At 39.2% G+C, this 24,408-nt stretch overlaps 1 protein-coding gene and 1 long non-coding RNA gene across 5 annotated transcripts; one reads left to right on the forward strand and one right to left on the reverse strand.

Annotated features, from left to right (window-relative positions):
* Positions 1–66: 66 nt before the first annotated feature.
* On the reverse strand, positions 67–5,703 carry LOC120456802. Its single transcript, XR_005616867.1, has 3 exons — positions 5,638–5,703; positions 1,014–1,154; positions 67–944 (listed from the first exon to the last, which is right to left on the reverse strand). It is a non-coding gene; the product is annotated as an uncharacterized LOC120456802 (long non-coding RNA).
* LOC120456783 (glutamic acid-rich protein) lies at positions 1,194–24,208 on the forward strand. 4 transcript variants are annotated; one of them, XM_039643799.2, is made up of 6 exons: positions 1,194–1,290; positions 2,757–2,950; positions 15,129–15,296; positions 17,030–17,214; positions 17,298–17,579; positions 22,727–23,487. In XM_039643799.2, exons 2-6 carry the CDS (start codon positions 2,887–2,889, stop codon positions 23,318–23,320), a joined length of 1,293 nt encoding a protein of 430 aa, XP_039499733.1. In that variant the 5' UTR covers positions 1,194–1,290; positions 2,757–2,886; the 3' UTR covers positions 23,321–23,487. The 4 variants fall into 4 exon arrangements, with proteins under 4 accessions (XP_039499733.1, XP_039499742.1, XP_039499760.1 ...); XM_039643808.2 differs by lacking the exon at positions 1,194–1,290 and having other exon boundaries at positions 2,733–2,950; positions 22,785–22,838; XM_039643826.1 differs by lacking the exons at positions 1,194–1,290; positions 2,757–2,950; positions 15,129–15,296; positions 17,030–17,214 and having other exon boundaries at positions 17,445–17,579; positions 22,785–24,208.
* The last annotated feature ends 200 nt before the right edge of the window (positions 24,209–24,408 follow it).

Genomic DNA, 24,408 nt, shown 5'->3' on the forward strand with positions numbered 1-24,408 from the left:
TAAGAGGATATACATGTTGAAGAATAAGAAATACATTTAATATACAAACAAAAACTTTTATACTGGCGCTTCTTTCCACGATTGATTGACTTAAATCTTAAAATTAAATGCACTAAACTTATCACAGCAGTATTAAAAAAAGGTACATTTTTAGAGTATCCTTGGTCCTAACAGCTAAGCATCTTTTTAAAAAAGTTGGTGATACTCACTTGCAAATATGCAATACTGACTCAAATTCTCACCACTTCGGAAGCCTTGACAATTAAATCTTGTTTTTGGGGAATTTATTGACTCGACCGCAAGAATGTTGTGTCAACAATTAACCGAAAAAGGTAATTTATTTTAAATGCTCCTCTGTCACTTAGGGGCATGTGCAATCTAACCTGTATTTAGTAAAACGAAAATAGCAGTTCGAATAAAACCAACGAAAGTGTTGTTAAAACCGAATCCGGTTCGTGGGACCACGACAAGAATTACAAGTTGTAGAAAATGAAGAGCAGGCCACAAAAGATTTCATTAGCTTTAGCTGCTCCGATCGAGATTTCAATCTGGTTGAAAATTACAAAGGAACACGGGTCCCAAGAGTGAAGTTCAGGTAAAAGGGGGCAGGTGGATTCCATTGTCAATCCAGGAACGTCGCTTGGCGCGCGTTCCTTGTCGCTTCTATATCGCCGCCTCTTTCTCATCTTCTGCATCCGTCTCTTTCGCCGGCGCTGTCGGCTATCCGCTTTGAATTTCTGATTTTTATACACCTCGAGCTCCAACGGTTTTGGTCAAGGGATTGCCACTGGAGGACATTCGCGTTCCGCTGGCGACATTCACTTTTACCCCCACTGACGTGTCAATGAATGGTATTTATTGTTAATTTTCTGCGACTTTGCGCACCATTAAAGAGTTGGGTAAACAGGATGGGCTAACAAAATGGGGCACCTTTGGTAGTGCATCTGTTTTAAGAAAAATATTGGTCTTGGATCATATTTTAGACTAGAGAAACTATATTATATTTTACTTACAACTTTTGTTATTTTCCTTTATTTAATTTAAAAAGGTCGAATGCACTCGGTAGACCCTTCTTCTCTCGTATTCTTCTCCGCGCCTCCCTGCCCCTTTCCCAGTCTCTCCCACAATTCTTTTTTGAGTGCGAGCGACGTGAGCTGGTATAAATGAAGCCAAAATCGTACGCAGCCGTTTAGTCCGAAACGTTTCATTAAAGCCAACGCACGCCGAAGATCGCGCGTTCTTCTCCGATCTTTCGAAATTGAGTGATTCAAGCGAGCCACAGAAATAACTGTATGACACCGGTAACAATAATAAAATTTATGCAAATTCGCGGGTGTCGGCATGTGAATGTGAATGGAATTGTGTGCGTGAACAATTTCCGCTTTGGCGCTGACAAAAATGTTTATAAACAAACAATTTGAAGCTTGTTTAGGCTGTCTGGGAAATAATTTGGACACCAAATTTACTTTACGCTGTTGTTTGCAAAATATTTACTTGTGCTTACTTTTATGCTAAGGCCAACATAAACAAAAGCTTTCTAAAACTATCAGGCATAAAAAAGGCAATTAAAAGTTTATATTTGCTAATTTTGAAGACCTTGAATTTATTTCCGAGTAGAGATTAAAATTATTTTCTGTTGTGCAAAAATTCCAGTAAATTTTAAAACGATATTTCCAGATTTAAATCAGTATATAATAATATATCGGCATTATCTTTTGATATTACTGAACGTTGCATATATTTACGGTATGCGTGATTATAAATCAGACTTTTAATTGGGTGTTATGTCAAAAAGATCATTCATAATCGAACGAACACTAAAGATTCCCAATAAAATGACGATCTTTGGCATATTCGTTAGTAAAATCGTGATTAAGCCCGGCCCAATCAAGACGTGACTACTTTATCGGAGGAATTAACAAGAAGCACTTTATCATAACCATTTAATTACTGAGAATAGCCCTTAGTCAGGTCTTTAGCTCCGTTTTCATTTCCTTGGAAGAAAATTCTCGATAGATGCCCCATTGGGAAATAAGCAAATCATGGCTTTGTTTACAGAAACTACAACCTTGAACTCTACACCAAGCGCATTTCACAGGTGATTCGAGCATTCGACGAGTAGACAAAGTTCCACTCAATGCAATCGAAGTGATATTGAAATACGAATTGCGAACGAAACATTCAGCAACTGTGACAGGGACACATTTAAAGTCTGAAATAAAAATATAGTGGAATCGAGAAGCCCGCGTGCAGTTAACGAAGCATAGACAAAAACTGATTAAGTAAATTGAAAACACAACTTAATGTACGAAAGGTTCAGTGATCAACGGCGACTTCTAAACACCCTTTCAATCAAGAAAAGTATATGTATTATTAATGTTCTAAGAATGAAACGATTTTTTTACATCAACAAAAGTAGTTAATTTAAGGTGTTTTTGATGGCTAAAGATAAAGGGAATAGAGAAACGATAGATACTTTATAGTTCTTAAGAATATTACTCATACGCTGCATGCTGTACAGTGGAGTCCGCGAATATTGCGCCCAGCTGACGGGCACAGTGAAGCGCTCTTCCCACAACACTTGTCTGCCATTTGGAATATTTATAAACCCAGCGACTAATTGAGTGAGAGGGAGAGCGAGAGCGCGGTCAGCTAGTCACTCACTCGGTTTCTCACTCACTCACTCGACCGCCGTTTATTTGCCGCTTCCTCAAATCATTTAAGCGCATTTGACGATTGTTTGTCTTTCCGCACAGAACAGAACAGAACAGAACAGAATCGAATCCGGTTGCCGGTCCACATCAACGCCTAAAAGCTTTCAGCCCCAAATAAACTATACAAATTAAACAAATTATTAGCTTGTGAGCAACGAGAAACAAAACAAAAATGAAGCTGTTGTTCGGTTTGCTGATGACCGTGCTAGCCCTTAGCGGAGTTTTCACATTGCCAGGTAAGTGAAAGTCATAAATCCAACCTGTTGTTAAGGTTCAGTTCTGATGCACTCCACAAATTAGCATTGAATGCCTTAAAGCTGAACAACAAAATATTAACTTGTACTTGCAAGTACTGCTTCTAAAAAACGAACCGATATCGATTATGTGCAATAAGTTATATGTTATGAGTACATATTAAGTTATTAAAAAGCACTGACAACCTTTTGACATTAAATACAAAGAAAATTGATAAGAGCTGGGAATTCCAAGACCGCACTCTTCTACAAAGTACCTTTTATTCTGGAATATTCTGGTACAATCTGAAAGATTACTTGTGGATTATTCCAATAAAGATCCGATTTTAAATAGCATTGTTATTTACTTTAAATTCTATGAAAACTCTTGCCTTTAAAAATACTTCATTAACAGCACAGCTTGTTAGTAAAACAAATCTGAACGATTCGAGAAAGGTTTTAATTCCACTCTGCAGCGAATTGAAGTTTAAAGTCGATTCCTTTGCCGGATAATGATGTCAGCATGCTGATAACAATGCGAGGCACTTGACAATCAGCCAAATGCATCTTACAGATACACAAGTAACTACAAATGGCAAAATATCAGGAATGCTCGGCAGCATCACAGATTCAGCGTCCTTTATTGTCATCATCAGCGTTTGCTGTTCGCTGCCTTTGGCTGCCACTTGAATGCATAAATTGCTGAAGAAGCTGCCAGGGAATCGCAGATGATGGGCGGATGGTGGGAGTGGGCGTGGCAGCGGGTTGGCAGCTGCCACAGCCACTTGAAGTTGTCAAATTCGGTGCAGTCCAAATCACTTGCAAGAAATATACAGATTTTATGCAACACTCGTGAATCCAAATTTTTGGGTAAAGGTTGCTTGAGAATCATCTTTGCAATGAGTGCTTCAAATTGCAGTGAAATATTTCGTAAATTAATGAGAGAAAATGCATACAATGTGACTTTTTGTTTCAAAAGAGAGAGTTGCTAACAGAATACGACAATGCAGATTACTACTGTTTAGATATATTTAATTATTCAATGATTTGCGAGCTAAACATGCTTAGAATAAAATCATACCTAATTAAAATACTTTACGTGTCCAATTAAATCACAATAAATGTGGAAATACGGGATTTATCGGCAAGTTTATTTTGGATTATATATTTAAAATTTTAATTAATATAAATTACTTTATTATTACATTTTCAAACAACTGACAATCGGTTGAATGAACTGACATATTATACACTCGAGTCATCCCAATTCTCTGGCTGATTGCAAGTGAAATTCTTGAGCATATTTCTCCGCTTGTTCTTATTCTTGTTTTCTTATTTTTCTTAATTTGGTTTTTATGTGAACGCTCCATGTCAGTGTCCCATGGCCAAAAGAATTGGGTTAATTGTGGCCATAATTCGCTTTTAAGGCCTTTTTCCAGGGAATGTCTTTCTCTGCCCCAGAACAAATTGCAATTGCATGTTCACATAAATCACTTTTTTTTGTATTCCTGCTGCTCGTACGTGGAACTATGAGTGGAGTAATAAAACTCAAAACAATTATGAAAATTATTGGTGAATTATTACTTTTATTTTTCATTGTTGGCATTTGCTGCTGAATAGCCGGGCAATTTGTTTAATTTAGACCGATATTTATTTATGCAAATTGAAGTTAATATTCGAACCCATACAAATGTTTAGGTTAAATTGTATGATGTGTAGTCAGATAATTAACATTTTGTGTCTGGCCTAAATCAGTAGCAATTGTTATAATATTATAACATGGAAATATTCACAGTTAGTTTATGGGGCGCCAAACTGATTATGGAAAATTGGTGGCCACGCCGAGAAAGCGTCATTTAATTGAGGCTTAATTCCAGGACCTAATCAACCGCTAATATTTTTACTTATTATACAAGAATATTTAAATTATATGCTGCTTTCTTTTGCTCTGTGAACGCAACCTAATTGATAATTCAATTTAAACTAAACTAAAGTCTAGCAACAGAGATAAGCTAAAAAATGATCAGTTGCCCTTAGAAATCTTAGCCAACTGTTTTATTTGTATATTTAAGAGACATTCCAGACAGGGAATATTAGATTAAAGCTTTGGAAGCAAAGCCAATTGAATGAATAAATCGTTTAAGTAGAAAAACACTTTTGCGAACTAAATAAAGTGCGTACATCTTGGGGTTTTAATTAAAAGTGACTTAACTTATTGCCTTTGAATTTTGGACTTTTGCGGTGACTTCAGGGCGAGGAAACCAAATAAATTGAACTTTGTTCACATGAATTGTAAATTAAATAAAAACAACAACGCCGACTGACTTCGAATTTATATGTACATATAAATTAAAACATTTGTTTTTTTTTGGAATTTGAGCTGCCAAATGTAATTGGTTTATAATGCCAAGGAGTTTTGTATTGGCCTTGTTGCTTTGGTTTTACATTAATTTGTATAAAATGAAATCAACAGCCTGAATCTTTTGTTTTGGTTTTTCGGTTTAACCTCAACGTCTTTGGGTTTGTGTTAAATCAAACAATTAAATTTAATTAAAGAAACTGAACTGTTGAACTGTATGAATTTCAAAAGATGCTGCAACTTTAAACGACAGTGAAATTGTATAGCGCACAACTGTTTCGTTTGCACTCAAATGATTAATCACTTTCAATGGAAACCCATTCAATTTTACCTGAAAACTTTATCGTTGTATCGTGATTGCGATTTTTAATGGGCGAAAAGTAAACGAGCATTGGACGCTAGAATGTTTTTATTTTTCTGGCTTTATACTTTATATTCTAGCTAGCATTGTAATGAAGTGTCGTACATTAAAACTACGTTATATATTCATTGAATCTGCGCACTTCTCATCTCAACAGCCGTACAGCAACTAGAAGCGTACAACAAACATGAGTCATTGGCTGTTGTAAAAATAAACTTATAGTTTAACTAAGCACTTTTAGTTGCTGCACAGTATTTGCCCAATCAACAATGAAATGCTAACAACACGCCCGTGAGACAATAGATCAGCGGACTGCCAGCCAGACTCTGGACTCTCAATGGATCGCCGGCTAAATTGCAATTGTCAGATGTCACGAAGGGATTAAGTGCGGCCCCCCCTCGTCGACGCCCCTGTCCAATTAGACGGTGACTCGAACTCTCGTCGTCTGTGATTGAGAACTACTGCAACGGCAGACCAAAACCATCAGAATCAGCCACTTTGGCTCTGGTTCAATGTCACGTAATCGCCGCAGGGCCTCCCTGGAGGGTTAACCCCCTTCTGCACCGCCTTTGTAACAGCCCCTAATAAAGCCCACTCTGCCACGCCCCCACGCCCCCATGCCCGCAGGCCCCTCTCACCTCGCAGTTTGCCGCCTCTTTATGTTAATTTATGTGCTGGCAAAATGTGCAAGCGCCTCTAATGCTCAGCCACGCATGGCGCAAACCCGAAATCAGAAATAAATTACAGAAGCCAGTCGTCGGAGAAGCAGAGGCAGTTGCTCATAGTCAGCACAAACTGGGGGGAATTAACACGGAGCCAGCGCCCCAAGATGGTTATGCGGAGCGGTGTGTCGGTAATTAACCAGCACTCATTTTACGATTCAAAAATATAATTAACTAAGTTCGCAATTAAAGGAACTTGAAGAAATACACTTTATGAATTCAAAAGGAGATTTCGAAATTAGCACATATCCTGAAATCATAGACAATTCTACAAATTTAATATGTTTTTTCGAACATCATGCTGAGAGTTTACGAACTAAGCGAACGTGTGAACATCATGATGCATTGGAATAATTGTATATTATAATGAAATCCCGCACATTACTCAAATACTCGGCAGGCAGTTGCAATGTCAACGCAATGCAGCTTTAAACGATTTGCGAAAGGGGATTTGCGGATAGAGAATTAGAATTGCATGGGCGTAGAAGGAGGAGGGGCCTGTGGATTGGAATTGGGAACGGGATAGGATTCGCAGACCCGTCAGCAGCTGCTACCATATGTCCTTTTGGCATGCCTGTGAATTTAATGAGATTCCTGTCAAATTAATTTCCGGTTATGATTAGATTTTCGTTAATAGCAATTTGCGGTTTTTGCAGGCACCCAAAAATATTCGAGCCTCAAATTCCATAGCGCCCATGCGCCATGCCATCGAGGCTTTGCCTCATCTACCCCGTAGAACTGATTTGATTTGCATGCACATGCAACATTGTCACCATGCAACATTTGCAATGATTGCAGAAAGTGTCTGCAGCAATTATCTGTCCAACAAATTGTGCTCATCATCGTTCTGAATCTGCTGCACAATTGATTAACATTAAGTAGTTTAGTAATCGTAAATCATGCTTAGAACTGCACTCACAAATCCATTGCTGGCAGTGGAATTTATGAAAATTGTACATATCTGCCTGTGGAAGACCAAGAAACCGAGCAATCATTTGGATAGATGCCAAAATGGAGGCTCTTGTGGCCTGGTTCTGAAGTTATTTGAGCATATCGAACCCAAATTGGAAGCTTACCTCGGATTCCCAGAACACATTACACCAAGCTGGTTAATTTTTTGACTATTTAAAGGGATATTGGGGAACGCCGAATATTAAAACTAATTTATCGTGTGCAGATATGGTTGGTAGGCACTCAGCACTTAGCTGAAATTTATTTTATATAATTGGAAAAAATAATTTATGTCTTATAGCCAGTTTGGTTTATTCGAATTTGGAATTGAGAAAGCATATATACATTTTGTATAGTATAGTATATTATATTGTTATATAATTCTGGCAAATGAAATATTGATTTTGGAGTCCCAGTGTTCTGCTTCATCGATTGCCATTTGAAGCCGGATTTAAAGTGAAAGCCTTCATTCAGCCCAAACTCAGGCACACAAATCATTAACAATTGGACCACCTGCCGCAGTCCCCCGCCCGTTTCCCCTGCCAGTGACCCCATGAAGGCAAAACCATTTACAAATCAAGCCCAGAAATCAAATCTGAACGCTTGTGCATTCTTTATAAATTTTCAGCACGTACTCGGCGGCAAAAATGATTCTGGATCCAGCAGAAATAATGAAGGCTGAGGCAGACAATGGCCGGGGAAAGCCTAAAATTAAACAATTTTACTTTTTGGCAATTTCATTTTTGCTGCTTTCCAGAATAATTTGTTGCATGTGGCGACGATATGACAACAACAATTGTGGGGTGTGGAAAGGGGAGGGGGAATGGGGCGTCGCTCTTCGTGTCCGGGACCAAACAATCAAAATCAAATTCGGATGAAAAAACTCATTTTAAACGCGACAAACGTAACGTTCAATCTTCCAGAACATTGAGTACGTGACACGATTGTCACATTTCGGGATCGGGAGAAAATTCCCGAGGGACAGAGCGAGATGGATTGATTACACAGAGAGAAATTTTTAAAGCCACTTTAATTACAGTGTTCTTTTACACATTATTCAGCTAAATAAACAAGTATTTACCCATTATTCAGCTGGATAAAAATGTATTTAAAAACAACTATGGTAATATATATTATTTATTTTTAGTTATTTTATAGAATTAAGCCTAAAGGATTTTGTGTACTGATGGCTAAGCTCTTCCTCAATAATTAATATAATAAGTATATTTCATAAGAGGCTTTTCAATGCTCAACTATTGTAAACAACACAAATTGAAAACAATATTATATTGCACTTTTTAACTTCTCGTGTGTTGCCTAGTTACGAGGTGTTTAAAAAATATCATAATGTGCATTATCTAAACTTAAATTTGAAAAGATTTATTACATTTTTTTCTCCCTGTGTACTTACTCACAGTAGCAGACGAAGTGTTTTTTCTCCTGTTTGGTTTTAGGCTCAACTCGCGTTTTGTTGATGTTTCGGCAAAATGCAAATGAAGTGGAGTGAGAAATGAAAAATGAACGCAGCACCTGACTTGTGCGATAAGTTGGATGTGGGCGGGAAATTGGGGGTGTGCGCCTTACGGGCTGACCTAGCGACCCAAAATTAATTGAATTAAATTTGATTTTATATTTATTTCGTTTTGTTTTGGTTAGCGGTTCTTTCCCGGCTTCCGTACTGCCAACTGTGGTCACGTAAAAATGGGTTTGTCATGCAAATCTTGATTTCATGACACTCTTATTATGGAGCACAAGAAATGGGGTTGTTGAAAGATTCAATAGCCACGTTATTTGTTTGTTTGGTTAATGAGGCTGTATTGTGCGCCAAATGAGGGAATTGTTTATAAATGATTATGAGAATTCTCCTCAACAGTGGAGTTACTGCGATCAAAGAACTTAAAATGCTTACCTTTAATAAGTGCAGTATACATTGTAAATACTTGGGAAGCCCCACTGTTTAACTTCCCAACTTCAAACAGATATCCTCAAATGTAATCCCGAAAATTTGTTCTGTAATTCAGCACTAAATCGCATTTGCTATCTGCGCTCGAGTCATTAACAAGCCCAGTCCAGCCATTTTTCCATAGGACATTCAGCCCATTGAAGACTCCACGCAGCCATATAACTCGAATCTGTCACAACCCATTTTTCTGGCTGCTCCCTGGCTGATAAGTTTATCACTGCCTCATATGGAGTCGCCACTCAACGCGACTGCCAATCAATCGTGGACAGGGGGAAATAACCATGCAGATAACTAGAACTGCACCGCATCCCCTAATAGACAGCGCATCCGCTACACTTTGAATGATGCACTCAAAGAAATACTGTCCCTTCTTAGTTCAAAAAATAAAATATTCTTGGTAGAACCCCAAGACTTTGTGTTTACTACTTTGACATTTAGCAACTGGTTATATAAAGTTCTTAGATATAAAAATATTTAAATTATTTATAAAACGCACGGTTGCTTGGTTGTTGATCAACCTTTTAAATAGAGAAATTCAGATACTTTTAAAACCACTTTGAGTGTATCTGAGACCCAAAGAGTGGGCAGCAGAGTGGAGACAACCGTGAAACGAGACCCGCGTGTGGCCCCAGCTGTTGTTGCAACGCGTCACATTAATCAAGGCACCCAGTGGCTCCAAGCCCACCCACCCCCTCAACCCCTTCGATTTGGTCTGCAGTGGGTGCGCCATCCGGAGCCCCATCCTCAAAGCTAACGTCATCACACATCTCGCACATCAAGGGGATGGCCGAAAAATCATTGTTGACATTTGTAATTAGAATTGATAGCAAGCAGATAGACAGACAGTCGCCCCAAAAAAGGGGTTAGCCGACGGGGGAGGGGGGTGGACTTAGGACGGTTAGCCAGGGATTCGGACGTTAAACTAATTTCGTTTTCGTTTTCGTTTTTCCAAAGCTCCAACCAAAGCGATATGCGCACTTTGCGTTGGGGTTCTGCACGTCCATCATTTGTTCAACTTTTGCTTCTTTTTGCCGAACCAAACTGTGATTGGAAGGAGATGATAGCATGTGCGTGTGATTTGCACTGAACAAAACTGCAGGGAAGTCCATTTGATCAAAAAATAGGGCTATAACTTGCACCTTAAAGGTGTGCTTTTAAATCAAATGATCCTAGGAATATTTGAAAATTATATTACTTGTAAGAAGTTATACAACAATTTCTCCATGTGAGCGATAAATGCGTGCTAGCAAGATAGCAGAACACACAATCACGCAGGTCAATTGAAAGGCATTTCACTTGGAGAATGACAGCAACTAAGCTTCAGTCTGCACTTTCACTCGATTGGACCACACAAAGTGGGTGGCGATGGGCGGTGGGCGTGGGCGTATGGGTGGCTAACTCAAAAGCTGGCTTGGGTTTCACTTTCGCCTCGACTGCTGTTGACACTTGCCCCATGAACCCCTCTTCAGGACCTCAAGTGTCGTAGATATGCGTCCGTGTGCTGGGCATCAAACTAATTTTACCCCTGTTTAGAGTTCTTGAACGTGACACAAGTCTGCACTCGGGCCACGCCCACTCCCAGCCACATGTGCCGCCCCCCATTTGGGGGCATTCCCATTTGCCTTGGCTTCGACAGGCCTCCGACTGTCTCTGGTCAGTGGTTTTCAACTGATTTCAAATCATTTTAACCCAAATTGCATACAATCGAGTTTGTCAGCAGGCGGAATACCCACATCCTTTCCGCACAATTCAAGCGGAGGGAGTACAATTGTTTTGCCTGTGTTTGGGTTTTGGGCTTGGACGCAAAGGCGTTGATGGAACCTCTTTGGCAGCTGCAAATGCGCCCAGAAGTGGGCGACTGGAATCTAATCTGTGATGGGATTAGGCTAATGGATTACGGCCTGATAGGTGATTTTAAAAGCGAAAGCACTTGAAGCAGGGAAAGTTGCAGAATTGAAATAAGCCACAGATTAATTGGGTCCACTTAAAATTTTTTGTTCACTTATTAAGGTTATTAATATAATTTTAAATGGTAGTAACAACTTGAAATTGAATTTGATGTGGGATAAAACAACACTTTATTTGAGGCACACAATAGTTCAAATGTTTTTATTCTGGTCCAAATGATATCCGTAATTAATAATAAATAAACAATTTGTTTTCAAACAGGCTTTATTAGCCTTAGTTACTTTTGTTCTCCTCTGATGACCGTTCCATTAAGCCTCTTTCTTGTACCATTTCGCTTTTAGTTATAACTTGCAATGTGGCGGTAAGAGGTAGACTCTCCGAAGATTTACATAGCTAACTAACTTTTTGCAACTACAATCATAGTTACAACAAGCCTAGGTCCCCGCTACCCGTCTCCCCCTGCGGCATTAGGGGAAAACTTTTCACATTAACCGAAGTGCAGCTATTAAAAATTCATTAATTGTGTGCAACTGCGAAAAGGAGCAACAAAATCAAGGCAAAAATTCGCTGCAAAAGTTTAATTGATTTGTGAGCGTTAAAATGGTAAAATAATTGATAGACGCTCCAAAAGGATGAGTTGTGTGGCGAATGAGGAGAGGTCCAGCGCTTAATGAGAATGCCCTGCAGAAACAGTTGAAAAGTTGTTGTTTATTTCCAGCATTATTTTTTCGCATTTTATTCGCTACTCTTTCTATTAATTAGAAAACTTTTACCGCAGCTGAGGGAAATGCAATTTTTTGCGAATTGAATTTGCAATTTTGAATGCTAAAGCCGGAAAATGGCAATTGAATAGTGCAAAAGTGGTAAGCTTGTCTCGGCAATAGACGACCGACCGAGTATTACACATATTTCATCAACAATTTGATCGTCAAAGTAATTGAAAACTCATGCATCGATGATGGCCAAAAAGCGAATTGCAATTTTGTATGTTGGCTAAAATCAACCATATTGGGGCCACTCATCTATGTTGGCCCGAACGGCCGCAAAATAAATTTGATGGCCAGTTCTGTGTCTCATCCCCTGGATACGAAAATGCTATGGAAACGCAGCCAATTCGTTGCATTTGGCCAGCAGTTTAATTACCATTTTTGGCGCTGCAAGTGGGGAAATTCGAAGAGCTTTTAATATTTCCTGCAATTTTGCACAGGCAACAAAGAAATAACCATGGCAGTTGGCAATTATCTTTACGTATTTATTTCTAGTCAAAATTACATGTTCTAGTTTCATCAAATTCACATATTTCTTAACGTGTCTTTTAATTATTTCTCGATGACTTTTTCACAAAGGTGGAAAGCTATTTTATAAAACAAATAATGTGGAATATTGTCTTTTATATTGACTACCAGTCGTGGCGCCAATTGATTGAAAATTGTATTTACTTTTGGAGAAAACTATTTGACTAAGCGCTAAACATACAATTACATTGCCGGTAAAATCAATTTGACTGCATAAAAGTCATGATTTTTCTGATTTATTTACTGATTTCTCATGATCTAAAATTAAATTCGTTTAAATTTAAATTCCTGCCAAGTTTCAGCTATAATTTCCAGCATCAAATCACCTTCTCGAAAAACCAACTTTAGCCACGGAGCCCGGATTTTCCGAGAGCCAAGGCAAAGAAGTCCGGTGCACAAAATCATCATTGCTGCTCACTAAATTATGCAAAATTGTACAATTATGTTAATTAATTGACGCAGCCAGCCGGGCACTCCCACTGCTGCCCCTTGGCCAATTAGCGCCATAAAACGCAGGCCAAGCGATTGTCAGGGATTTTATTTTGGCCTCCCAGGAAAGCAGCAACAAAAGCGGAAAGCGCCTCCCAAAAAAAAAAAAAAAAAAACAAAACCAAAATGAAAATATATATGAGTGCCACGCCCGCCGCTTGTTAACCTTACATAATTAGCTACAAAAATGCTCGTTGTGTTTAGAACAAAAGCGCAGCGCATTGCAGAAATTTCCACAGTCCTTTTTGGCTTCCCCGAAAATCTGCCAACTGGCTTTATTAATTCCATAATTCAGCAGAGGCAGAGCGGTTATAATGCGAAAAGTCGGGAGAAAAGCTGTGGTCCCCTGTCTGGGCTTAATTATTGGAAAATTAATGAAACTGCCATGTTAGATGTTTTCATTTTTCCGGTGAGCTCCACGTTTCGCATGATTAATAGCCTTTAAAAAGAAATGTGGGGTTGGCTTCCTGAGTGATGGGGTTATCTTTTCTTTGGTTTTTTCCCCTTTAACAGCGTGGAAAATATTCAATTTTATTCTTATCCGGCTCTTTGATTCATGCAACTAGTATTAAAAGGCATCTTACATTACGAATACTGCAAGCGAAATCTTTATATTGGATGTGTGAGCTGTGCATTTATGTACATCAAACACCAACAAACATATCCATGGTGCATATTTGCCAGCAGGTAGCCCACTTTCATATGCACCACCAAAGGTAAATATTTGCACTTGTAAATGACATTCACGTCTGCCAATCTGCCCCTTTTCACTCGGCGCCTCTGGCCCACATTTGGGGTCATTGTTTTTGTTTCTTCAATTGCTCCACTTTATGTTTGAGCTGAGTGGGACTTAAGGGGTGCGGTGGGGTGATGGGGGTGATGGTGACATTTTTTCACAAAAACCCAAACATATTGCGGACATCGTCGTGTATATTTCTCATAAATCGGCTTAAAAAGCGAATGTAAAAAGGGACCCTCAAAAGTGCATTTGTTTTGTGCACCCCTGAATCAGACATCATACTCGTATCGCATGCCCCCATGACCCCTTGGGGTCACATACGTTCGCCTTCTGCGTAAGCAATTTCACGCAGCACATAAAGCTTTTCATATTTCACATTTTCGCATTTTCACATTTCATTCCAACTGGAGGCGACCGAGTTGCCCCAAGACGAGTCGAGTAGAGTCAACTGGGCTTGACTTATTTGTATCGTCGTTATTTTGGCCCAAAGTGTCTGATGCGGCCAGGGTATGCAGGATACTCAAAGTGGCTGGTAGTTGTTATAAAGTAGCTTCAAATAAACCTAAATACTTGGGAAAACCAATGTCAGTGATAATGTGGTACTGAGTTTCTCTGTAAAGCATAGATATTTTGGTGATACCTGATCTTGTAAGCACCGCCCTGGTTATCATCTCTTCTCCACTCCTGAGAAGGATATAACATCCTGCATAGATATTTTGGGGACCTGATCTCGGAAGTACTGAGTACCGCCCTGGTCATCATCCCATCTCCACTACCGACTCGTGTTATTCGTGCTCCCCCTGGACACTTGTTGTATGATTGTATGGTTGTGTGGCGTTGTTTTGCCTGTTGTCGCTGTCAGTGTCAGCTGTTGAGATTTATGAAGTGCAACATGCCAGGACTAAAGATTGAGGGGTAAAAAGATTGAGCGTCGGCGGAAAGAAGAAGAAGGATGGGTGAATTTATCTACGCCTGCAACCTGACTGCACTTCGCCTACTCGCTCACTCTGAAATCCCGGCGAAGGATTCTCGTTATTTAGGGGCTCTCAGATAAAGCCTTGGCCCAGTTTTTGAAGTAGCGAGAATAGGGTTTCAAATTAAAGCGAGGATGCTTTCTTACATTTTCCAAGGAATAAAAAACATTTTTAGTAATCAGAAAGGGTCGAGTGAAAAAAAAGCACTTGCATAATCCGAAACCTTTAAGGAAAAGAGAGATGAAAAAAATTATGCAAAGCAAAGATTGCGTAATCAGCGTTAATGAGGCAGGCAGAAGGGTTCTTTTAACCGCTGATTTGGCTAATTCAGTCCAATTTTCACCAGCCAATTTGGCTCTTAATGATGACTAACAGTGCTTAATTTCTATGGAAATAACTTTTTCTGTCTTTTTATTTCAGCTCGCAGCGACCCGAAGGACGATTCGGAGGAAATTAAAGTACCATCACGCCCTCAGCCCGAATCGGATTTCCATAACTTCCGCGGCGTCATCGATACCGGCTCTGGTTATCCCTTCCTTCAGCCGCATCCTTCGAGCTTCAATGTGGGCTTCTTCGACTCCTTCGATGGTGAGTAGCGTGCGTCACACGCGGCGTATGCGTGATGCAATGCTTAATCGGCTGAGCATTTATAATGATATTTTAATTAAACAATATTTTAATGGGGCCTCAAAACTGAATGTAACATGCAATTATATGACTCGCATGCATTTAATGTCGTCATTATAATTCTGCTTAACGATGATCGAACGGTTGACATATTACGTATACTTTATATTGTTGCGGTTGGACAGAGTATTTCGGTTGTGAAGAAAAGTTTGTAACGACAACATTTTAAATACCACATTTAATAATATTTCTGACTTCAATCAAAAAGTGACTTAAACCAAAAGTACTGTTTCCAGTTCGTTTTTGAGTAAGTAGGGTATTAGAGGGGTTGACTTTAATGTTTGTTATGGTTGGTCATTGCTTAAAAGCACATCCCCTGGGCCAAGCCAATTAGCCAATGTCTTTGGGGACTTAACTTTTAACTTATCCATCTCATTTTCTGCATCTCCATTGCGTAGAAGTGAAATGAAAAACAATTTATCAAAATATTATGTCAAGTTCTGGTAGCCAGACAAAGTTTATTTATGCTCTTGTATTTATTTCTATATTTATGGTGGACCCAAGAGAGTGGCGTAGGAGTGGAGTAGGTCAAACAAGTCTGTTGACCATTAAAAGTGAAAAGTTTTGCGCCTCCTCTTGCCAATTTGTGCTTAACTGAGACCGTAAGACATCGTAGATGACGACGATGAAGCTGAAACTTCATAAATCTTCTCCTAATACGTTCGAGGTCGAGGGGTAGGATAAAAACTTCCAAAAGCCTTCGGCATTGTATATGCTTAAAAGTTGTTATATTCTTTGTTGTCTTATTTTATGGGTTGGGAGTTAGAAGATAGCAGGTCAATGATAACGAAGCGTAGAAAATAGCATATAGACAAACGGAAACTTGAATGTTGTGGTGCCCAACAAAGTTACTCGTCAGCGATTTTTTTTTAGTAAAACAGGATCGACTTCTTAGAACTGAAAATAGTGAATGTTATGAGATATACACTTCAAAGTGTATGATATGATCTTTCAAAAAGATTAGAGTATAGTATTTTATAGAGGGTGTGCTTTTTCGGGGTCGTAAACTATTTCACCCAGCTATTTAAACGCATTAAAATGCAGCAAGCAAATGAATTTGTCGACAAACGGCAATCAGCAACCGGGCCAAAACAAAGTCGTGCACACAATGCGGTCAAGAATTTATGGCAAGGTTGAAAGACAACAAAAAAGCGACTGAAAAAGGCCAAAGAACTAAGGAGAAGACAGACTAATAGACTAACAGAATGGGAAGGGGTGGCAGCCAGGGGCTGAAGGCTTACAAAAGTGCAGACATGAAAATGACAGAGACGCCGGCGACACAGAAAACGCTTTTTAGTGCGTTTACGGATTAGGGATTTTCCAGCTGAAAAATACATTAGCAGCAGGCAGGAACGACAACGGAATGTCTCTTCCCTCTCAAGGATTGAATAGATAGGATAGATAGGGACTCAAGGGAAATTTCATGAGCCAGTCTAGACCAGAAACACCTGTTCCGTTTCCCACCGAATGTTTGAACTTCTGTTGTTTTAGCAGCGCGTTACATTGTATTTACGTCTTAGATTTATTCAATCCAAAATAATCTTCAAAATGGTTATACAAGAAATGCAACCTTTTAAAGTTATGATAATAATTCAATACAGTTTGTTAATTTGTTAATTAAATATTTTCTAAAGATCTCTTCCGCCGTCTGCGCACCCGTCTCTGGCCTGTGATTGGCAGCGATTCTGGTGAGGATGGCGCTCGTCCGACCGGCGACTCTGACGATTCCAGTGATGGCAGTGGAGCAGGCTTTTCATTCGGAGTGCGTCCTTTGATTCCGCTGGATTCCAAGAACGGCAACACTACCTCCACCATTAAGGTAGGAAAATATTCAACTACAATGCAAAACAAACCGTCTGCTTGATTTGTTTAAGAGCCATAACTAATACCATTCACCACCAGGTTGTCGATGGCCATAAGGTTGAGGTCAACGAGACGGTGTATGGTGATAGCAACAGCGTTTTCAAGGTCCGCTTGGTGAACGTGCGTCCTCTGGAGAGCGGCGAGGAGGTGGCCCAGGGAGTGCACACCAGTGGAGGTGGCTTCCAGCCGGCGTTGAATCCCGTCACCTCTGCCCCACCCAAGAAGGTGGAGGAGGCCGACGAGGAGGACGAGGACGATCGCCGTGAGCCGCTGGAGAAGCAGACGGAGGATAACGAGGTGCGCGACATTGATGAGCCCCAGGTATAAACTTATTAACGACAATGAGTACATACTCGTATATTCTTTGAAAGACATTTAACCTGGAATTGCTTGGCAAGCGCTCTACTAACCAATAAAAAACACGAATTGTATATTGATACCTTTCTATAACTTGTAATATACCTATATACATATTTCTATTCTTTTTTAAATAAAGTTTTCCATAAAACTAAGCAGTACATATCGTATATACCTACTATTGCAATTGCCTGCGTTTATTTTATTATACTAAATATTATATCTCCCAATAATGCAACTGAAATAACACTTTATTGGGGATTCGGTTTGGTTGTGGTATGCTTTTATATTTCATTCACTTCTGTTTGTTTAAAGCTTTTATTTGATTATATGCGCTTTATTGTTAATACAGTGTTTTTTTTAATTCCGTTTACTCTATAATTAAGTTTTGCTAATTTGTCAGGCCAATAATCTGTTCAAACCGCAATCGTAAATATTTTATTAACCCGACAAAATGTTTAATTGTACAATTAGATGGTTTTTTTCTTCCTATCTGATAACGAATTTGCTGTCATGTAATATGCATACTGGTTCATTCGGCTTTTGAGTAATTTGAGCCTTTTTTTATGGCATTGCAGGCATCTAAATTAATAATGCAAACAAATTATAGTTTGTGGCCACATTATTAAAAAATAGTTGCAACAAAATATTATGCAAATTTGTAGACAAGTAAAAAGGTTAATGTGATGAGTGAGAAACAAATATATTTATTTTGCCATTGACAGCGGGAATTGAATCCTGACAAAGGTAATGCACAATAGGTTAATGACTTACTGAGATTATTTTAAAGTTTATATAAATTCAATAGAATATAGAAAGAACGTTGTTGGGAATGTTTTAGGCAGGCAGCTTTAAAACTAGAGAAAAGATAGTTCGCGTCGAAACGGATGGATCCACTATATCCACTTGGCTATTGATCCTTTGTTGGGTTGAAAACTTCGGACGTTAATCATTATACCCTTTCCCAGGGTATACCAAATACTTTCCTACCCCAAAACCTGTGCCACCCCTGGCAATTGGTCACTGCCGCAACCGATTCTTCAGCGGTCCATGCATCACATGCGACCATTTTTCTTGGCATTTTGGTTGCAAGTCCATTAATTACTTTTAGTCCATAATAAAAATTAATTTTTATTAAAAGTCATGCGCTTCGCTCGCATAAATCCTTGTCTTGGGCGGTGGGCCACCGTTTCGCGGTGGGCGTGACTGGTAGGCGTGGCTGGTGGGCGGAGGCAGGGCCGTATTTATGAGAATTTATTGTGTCGAAATCGACGAGTACCGGTTGGATAAATTTGTTGCTGCTTTTTGCGTACCGGCATAAATCAGCGAGAAATTAATAAATGGCCGTAAAAAAATCGCAATGTTGCGTAAAGCGCAATTATTAACAACTTTAAAGTTGTAAGTGACATGTCAACGTTTAAATACGCTATTTTAAATTTAAATATTGCCAGCGGTGACATTTTCATGCCCGCAACGGAAGCAGGAGGACGGTCAAAATAAAAACTATTCGCACAAGTTGCGAAAGGCATTCGATTTATTATACCCGTTACTCGTAGAGTAAAAGGGTATACTAGATTCGTTGAAAAGTATGTAACAGGCAGAAGGAAGCGTTTCCGACCATATAAAGTATATATATTCTTGATCAGGATCAATAGCCGAGTCGATTTGGCCATGTCCGTCTGTCCGTCCGTCTGTCCGTCTGTCCGTCTGTCCGTCTGTCCGTCTGTCCGTCCGTATGAACGTCGAGATCTCAGGAACTACAAAAGCTAGAAAGTTGAGATTAAGCATACAGACTCCAGGGACATAGACGCAGCGCAAGTTTGTCGAATCATGCTGCCACGCCCACTCTAACGCCCACAAACCGCCCAAAACTGCCACGCCCACACTTTTGAAAAATGTTTTGATATTTTTTCATTTTTGTATTGGTGTTGTAAATTTCTATCGATTTGTCAAAAAAAATTTTGCCACGCCCACTCTAACGCCCACAAACCGCCCAAAGCTGCCACGCCCACACTTTTCAAAAATGTTTTGATATTTTTTCATTTTTGTATTAGTCTTCCAAATTTCTATCGATTTGCCAAAGAACTTTTTGCCACGCCCACTCTAACGCCCACAAACCGCCCAAAGCTGCCACGCCCACACTTTTGAAAAATGTTTAGATATTTTTTCATTTTTGTATTAGTCGTCTAAATTTCTATCGATTTGCCAAAAAACTTTTTGCCACGCCCACTCTAACGCCCACAAACCTGCACTTCTACTAGCTGAGTAACGGGTATCAGATAGTCGGGGAACTCGACTATAGCGTTCTCTCTTGTTTTTTTATTATACCCGTTACTCGTAGAGTAAAAGGGTATACTAGATTCGTTGAAAAGTATGTAACAGGCAGAAGGAAGGGTTTCCGACCATATAAAGTATATATATTCTTGATCAGGACCAATAGCCGAGTCGATATGACCATGTCCGTCTGTCCGTCTGTCCGTCTGTCCGTCTGTCCGTCTGTCCGTCTGTCTGTCCGTCCGTATGAACGCTGTGATCTCAGGAACTACAAAAGCTAGAAAGTTAGGACTAAGCATACAGACTCCAGAGACATAGACGCAGCGCAAGTTTGTCGATTCATGTTGCCACGCCCACTCTAACGTCCACAAACCGCCCAAAACTGCCACGCCCACACTTTTGAAAAATGTTTTGATATCTTTTCATTTTTGAATTGGTCTTGTAAATTTCTATCGATTTGCCAAAAAACTTTTTGCCACGCCCACTCTAACGCCCACAAACCGCCAAAAGCTGCTACGCCCACACTTTTGAAAAATGTTTTGATATTTTTTCATTTTTGTATTGGTCTTCTAAATTTCTATCGATTTGTTAAAAAACTTTTTGCCACGCCCACTCTAACGCCCACAAACCTCCAAAAACTGTGTTTAAGACTCCTCTCCCTTCCACTAGCTGAGTAACGGGTATCAGATAGTCGGGGAACTCGACTATAGCGTTCTCTCTTGTTTTTATTTAAATTTGTTGTGTGTTCAACTTTATATTTCATCTGGCGCGGATATTGAAAGTTGTGGTTTGTGTTTTGGCTGGGGAAATAGGGTGTAGAGTGCGGGGTGCGGGGGGAAAGGTCTGGCCTCTCATGCGTTTATTTGAATTTAATATTCATGGTTATAAATATTAATACACATGGAAGGGAGTTTTTGAAGGGGCGGGGCAGAAGCACGGCCATAACTACTTTTCCAGCTGCATTGAAATATTGCAAAATTGTTGAAGGATGTTAAACAATTTGGCGATTGAAGCTTTTGCTAAACGCATGAGCTATAATCGCAACCGCAAACAAAAACAGTTGCAATTTCTTAAAAAATAACCAAAACATAACATGTATTTCCAGATATTCAAATTAAATAGCATTATAATTAGCTATATGTACATAAATCGATTTTCTATAAAAATACATTTTTAATAATTCATTAGCTGTGCAATAATCGTTGCCATATTTAGATAACAAATGAGAATAATCATCCAAAAGGTAATTACTTAAAATCTCTACGAATTCTCAAGAATTTCCTAAGAAATAAGCTCGGTGACTCAGTCTTCGTTAATCTGCTTAAAAACTATAGTAAGTAAGCAGTAAACCCCACCGGCTCTGTTCCTTCTCAGTCTACCCAGATTTCAAAGCTCTTCCGTTGTGATAAATCACCTGCAATATTATATATACTAAGGTGATCCCAGCGAACCAAAATACACAAATGTGTAAAAGGTTGTAGGCATTATTAATGCGCATTTCTAAGAAAATACTACGAGTATAGAGCAAAGTTGTACAAAAATCGCCAGGGGAAGAAATGACGAGATGAGTGAGAGGGAACTTGAATGCTGATTTTACAGCCGCGAAAGGTGACTCACGAATCGAGCGTTGAATAACAAACGAAAATGATGAATGAAGTCAAAAAAGAGAGAATTTTATCTAAAGTTGAGAGAAGAACGGCTGATAAGATGTATCTGTTAACATCGTTTTGTCTCGTGCTCATTCACACTCGTTGCTCACTAGCTTTCGCGATAGGCTGCTGTTAGTATCCCCCTCTCTTTCGCTTTAACATAAGTGGCACTGTGTTATAAAAGTTTAAGCTCGGCTTGCCGGCAGTTCAGTCAAAGAATTGATCACTACGAGTAAAGAGGTGCGTCTTCAATGTGAGTCTTCAAGCAAATTAAAACAAGAGAGAACGCTATAGTCGAGTTCCCCGACTATCTGATACCCGTTACTCAGCTAGTGGAAGGGAGAAGGAGAGTCTTAAACACAGTTTTTGGCGGTTTGTAGGCGTTATAGTGGGCGTGGCAGAAAGTTTTTTGGCAAATCGGTAGAAATTTACAAGACTAATACAAAAATGAAAAAATATCAAAACATTTTTCAAAAGTGTGGGCGTAGCAGCTTTGGGCGGTTTGTGGGCGTTATAGTGGGCGTGGCAGAAAGTTTTTTGGCAAATCGATAGAAATTTAGAAGACTAATACAAAAATGAAAAAATATCAAAACATTTTTCAAAAGTGTGGGCGTGGCAGTTTTGGGCGGTTTGTGGGCGTTAGAGTGGGCGTGGCAACATGAATCGACAAACTTGCGCTGCTTCTATGTCTCTGGAGTCTGTATGCTTAATCTCAACTTTCTAGCTTTTGTAGTTCCTGAGATCACAGCGTTCATACGGACGGACAGACAGACGGACAGACGGACAGACGGACAGACGGACAGACGGACATGGTCATATCGACTCGGCTATTGGTCCTGATCAAGAATATATATACTTTATATGGTCGGAAACGCTTCCTTCTGCCTGTTACATACTTTTCAACGAATCTAGTATACCCTTTTACTCTACGAGTAACGGGTATAAATATAAATAATAATTCGCCAAAAACTGTGACACATTTGTACAAAAAAGAATGAAAAACTATTTTTAAATAAATAATAACTGTATTTGCATTCTGCATGTTGCTGTTAAATTAAAAGTTAACCAATTCCTAAACCAATTGATTGGATAAAAGCCATCATACATTAATTTTAACTTTTTATTATTGTTTATTTCACACACACGCACACATATGCACCACTAAACCCACAACAAATCGATGCACAGTCCACAACACCAACAACCACAAGTTATACCACAAATCCTCACACCAGCTCACCCATAGACTCCGAATTCGAAGCATCCGATATCAGTGAGGATATAGCGGAGTCCCTACCGAAAGAACAAAAGAACACCATGGATCAGCTGCAGCAAATGATGGAATCCGTGCAAAAGGAGATCAGACATGAGGAGGAACTGGAGCAGGATCACGAGGACAAGGAGTACTTGGAGAAGAAAGAGAAGAAGGAGCGCGAAGAATTCGATTCCTCGGACGATGAGGACGCCGAGTCTACAACTCCGGTCGTGATGAGCGACACCTTCAACGATGAGTGGGCCGAATTCGATCAGGATCAAGAGCGAGATCACGAGACTGAGGATCAGGAGCCCGAATTGGACATTGAAAACGATCTGAACAACGAGATCGATATCGAGGAGAACTTTGTGCCCATTGACCTATCCAACGATATAGCCGTCAACGATGTCGCTGCCGCAGATCCCCATTTTCCCATTAATACCGATGCCGAGTTCATTGTGCACCCAGCTGTGGTTAGAACTATGCCCATGTTCGAAAAGCTTTCTTTAGGAGAGCCTGCGAAATGAGGATTCTGAATACCAACTAGTCTAGGCATGTTCTTTAATCTTAGCTCCATAGCTTGTAAACCTAAAGCAAGGATATCTCTGAGAGATGGCCGGCACTCACTTCATCCTTAATTTATCTTATTTATTTTCACAGAGAACGAGTATTATGTGTGCAAAGTGGCATTGGAAATTATTTATTGTTACAGTACCAGAAATAAAAAAAAATAAATTTATTAATATAAATAAGCCTTTCGAGAATAGGTAAAATTTATAATGAAGTGAAATAAAATATAAATTATAAAAATGAACCCCCTAATACGAAAATTTCAGCTGAGCAGATTATTCCATCTTGATATGGTCTTGATTCAATCTGAACAAATTAATTGATTAACCAATTTTACCCAGAGCTCACAAAGCTTTAAAAAAATGTGCAGCATATTTTCAGGCTTTTGGTGGAGATTTCAGTGGTTTAAATTGAATACGAATACGGGCATAAAATGCTTGATAGGCATTATATGCCTCATTAGTTTTCACTGCATTAAATAAAAACACTAGTTAATTATTTTTTCCGTACTATGCATCGGGGTAATTAATTGTGGTCAACTTATGGTTAACTTAATTGCCTGTTATTCTTTTGTCAAAGAGCTTATTAATTGCTGAATTATAGCCTCGGAAAATTATCCGAAAAATTATCCGATTGTCCTTGCAAATGACCAATTCCTTGCATATTGAAATGATCTGAAAGTAGTGAATATATGGAAAATCAAGGTATACCACTCTTGACTCAATCAAGAAATACTTATTAATATTCCATCAAACTAAATTCTTTGAACCGTTTTAACAAAAAGAATAAAAGTCTATATAGAATGCCATTGAGTTTTGATAATGTCAGTACTTATTGAAAATAATTGCACGAATAAAGCGAAATTGAAGCGTGAATTGTACAGAATTTACTTTTAAATTTCGCTATGGATGGACGTCTACCAATTGGGTAGCAGGCCCATTGAATGCATAAGTGGCAGACATATTTGTGCATTACAACGAGAGCTGCCATCCTCATCATCATCAGCACGATCCGGTGAATAAAGGATGTAAACTGTTTTTGAGCC

The sequence above is a fragment of the Drosophila santomea genome, chromosome 2L (genome assembly GCF_016746245.2).
Source record: "Drosophila santomea strain STO CAGO 1482 chromosome 2L, Prin_Dsan_1.1, whole genome shotgun sequence".
NCBI classification, from domain to species: domain Eukaryota; kingdom Metazoa; phylum Arthropoda; class Insecta; order Diptera; family Drosophilidae; genus Drosophila; species Drosophila santomea.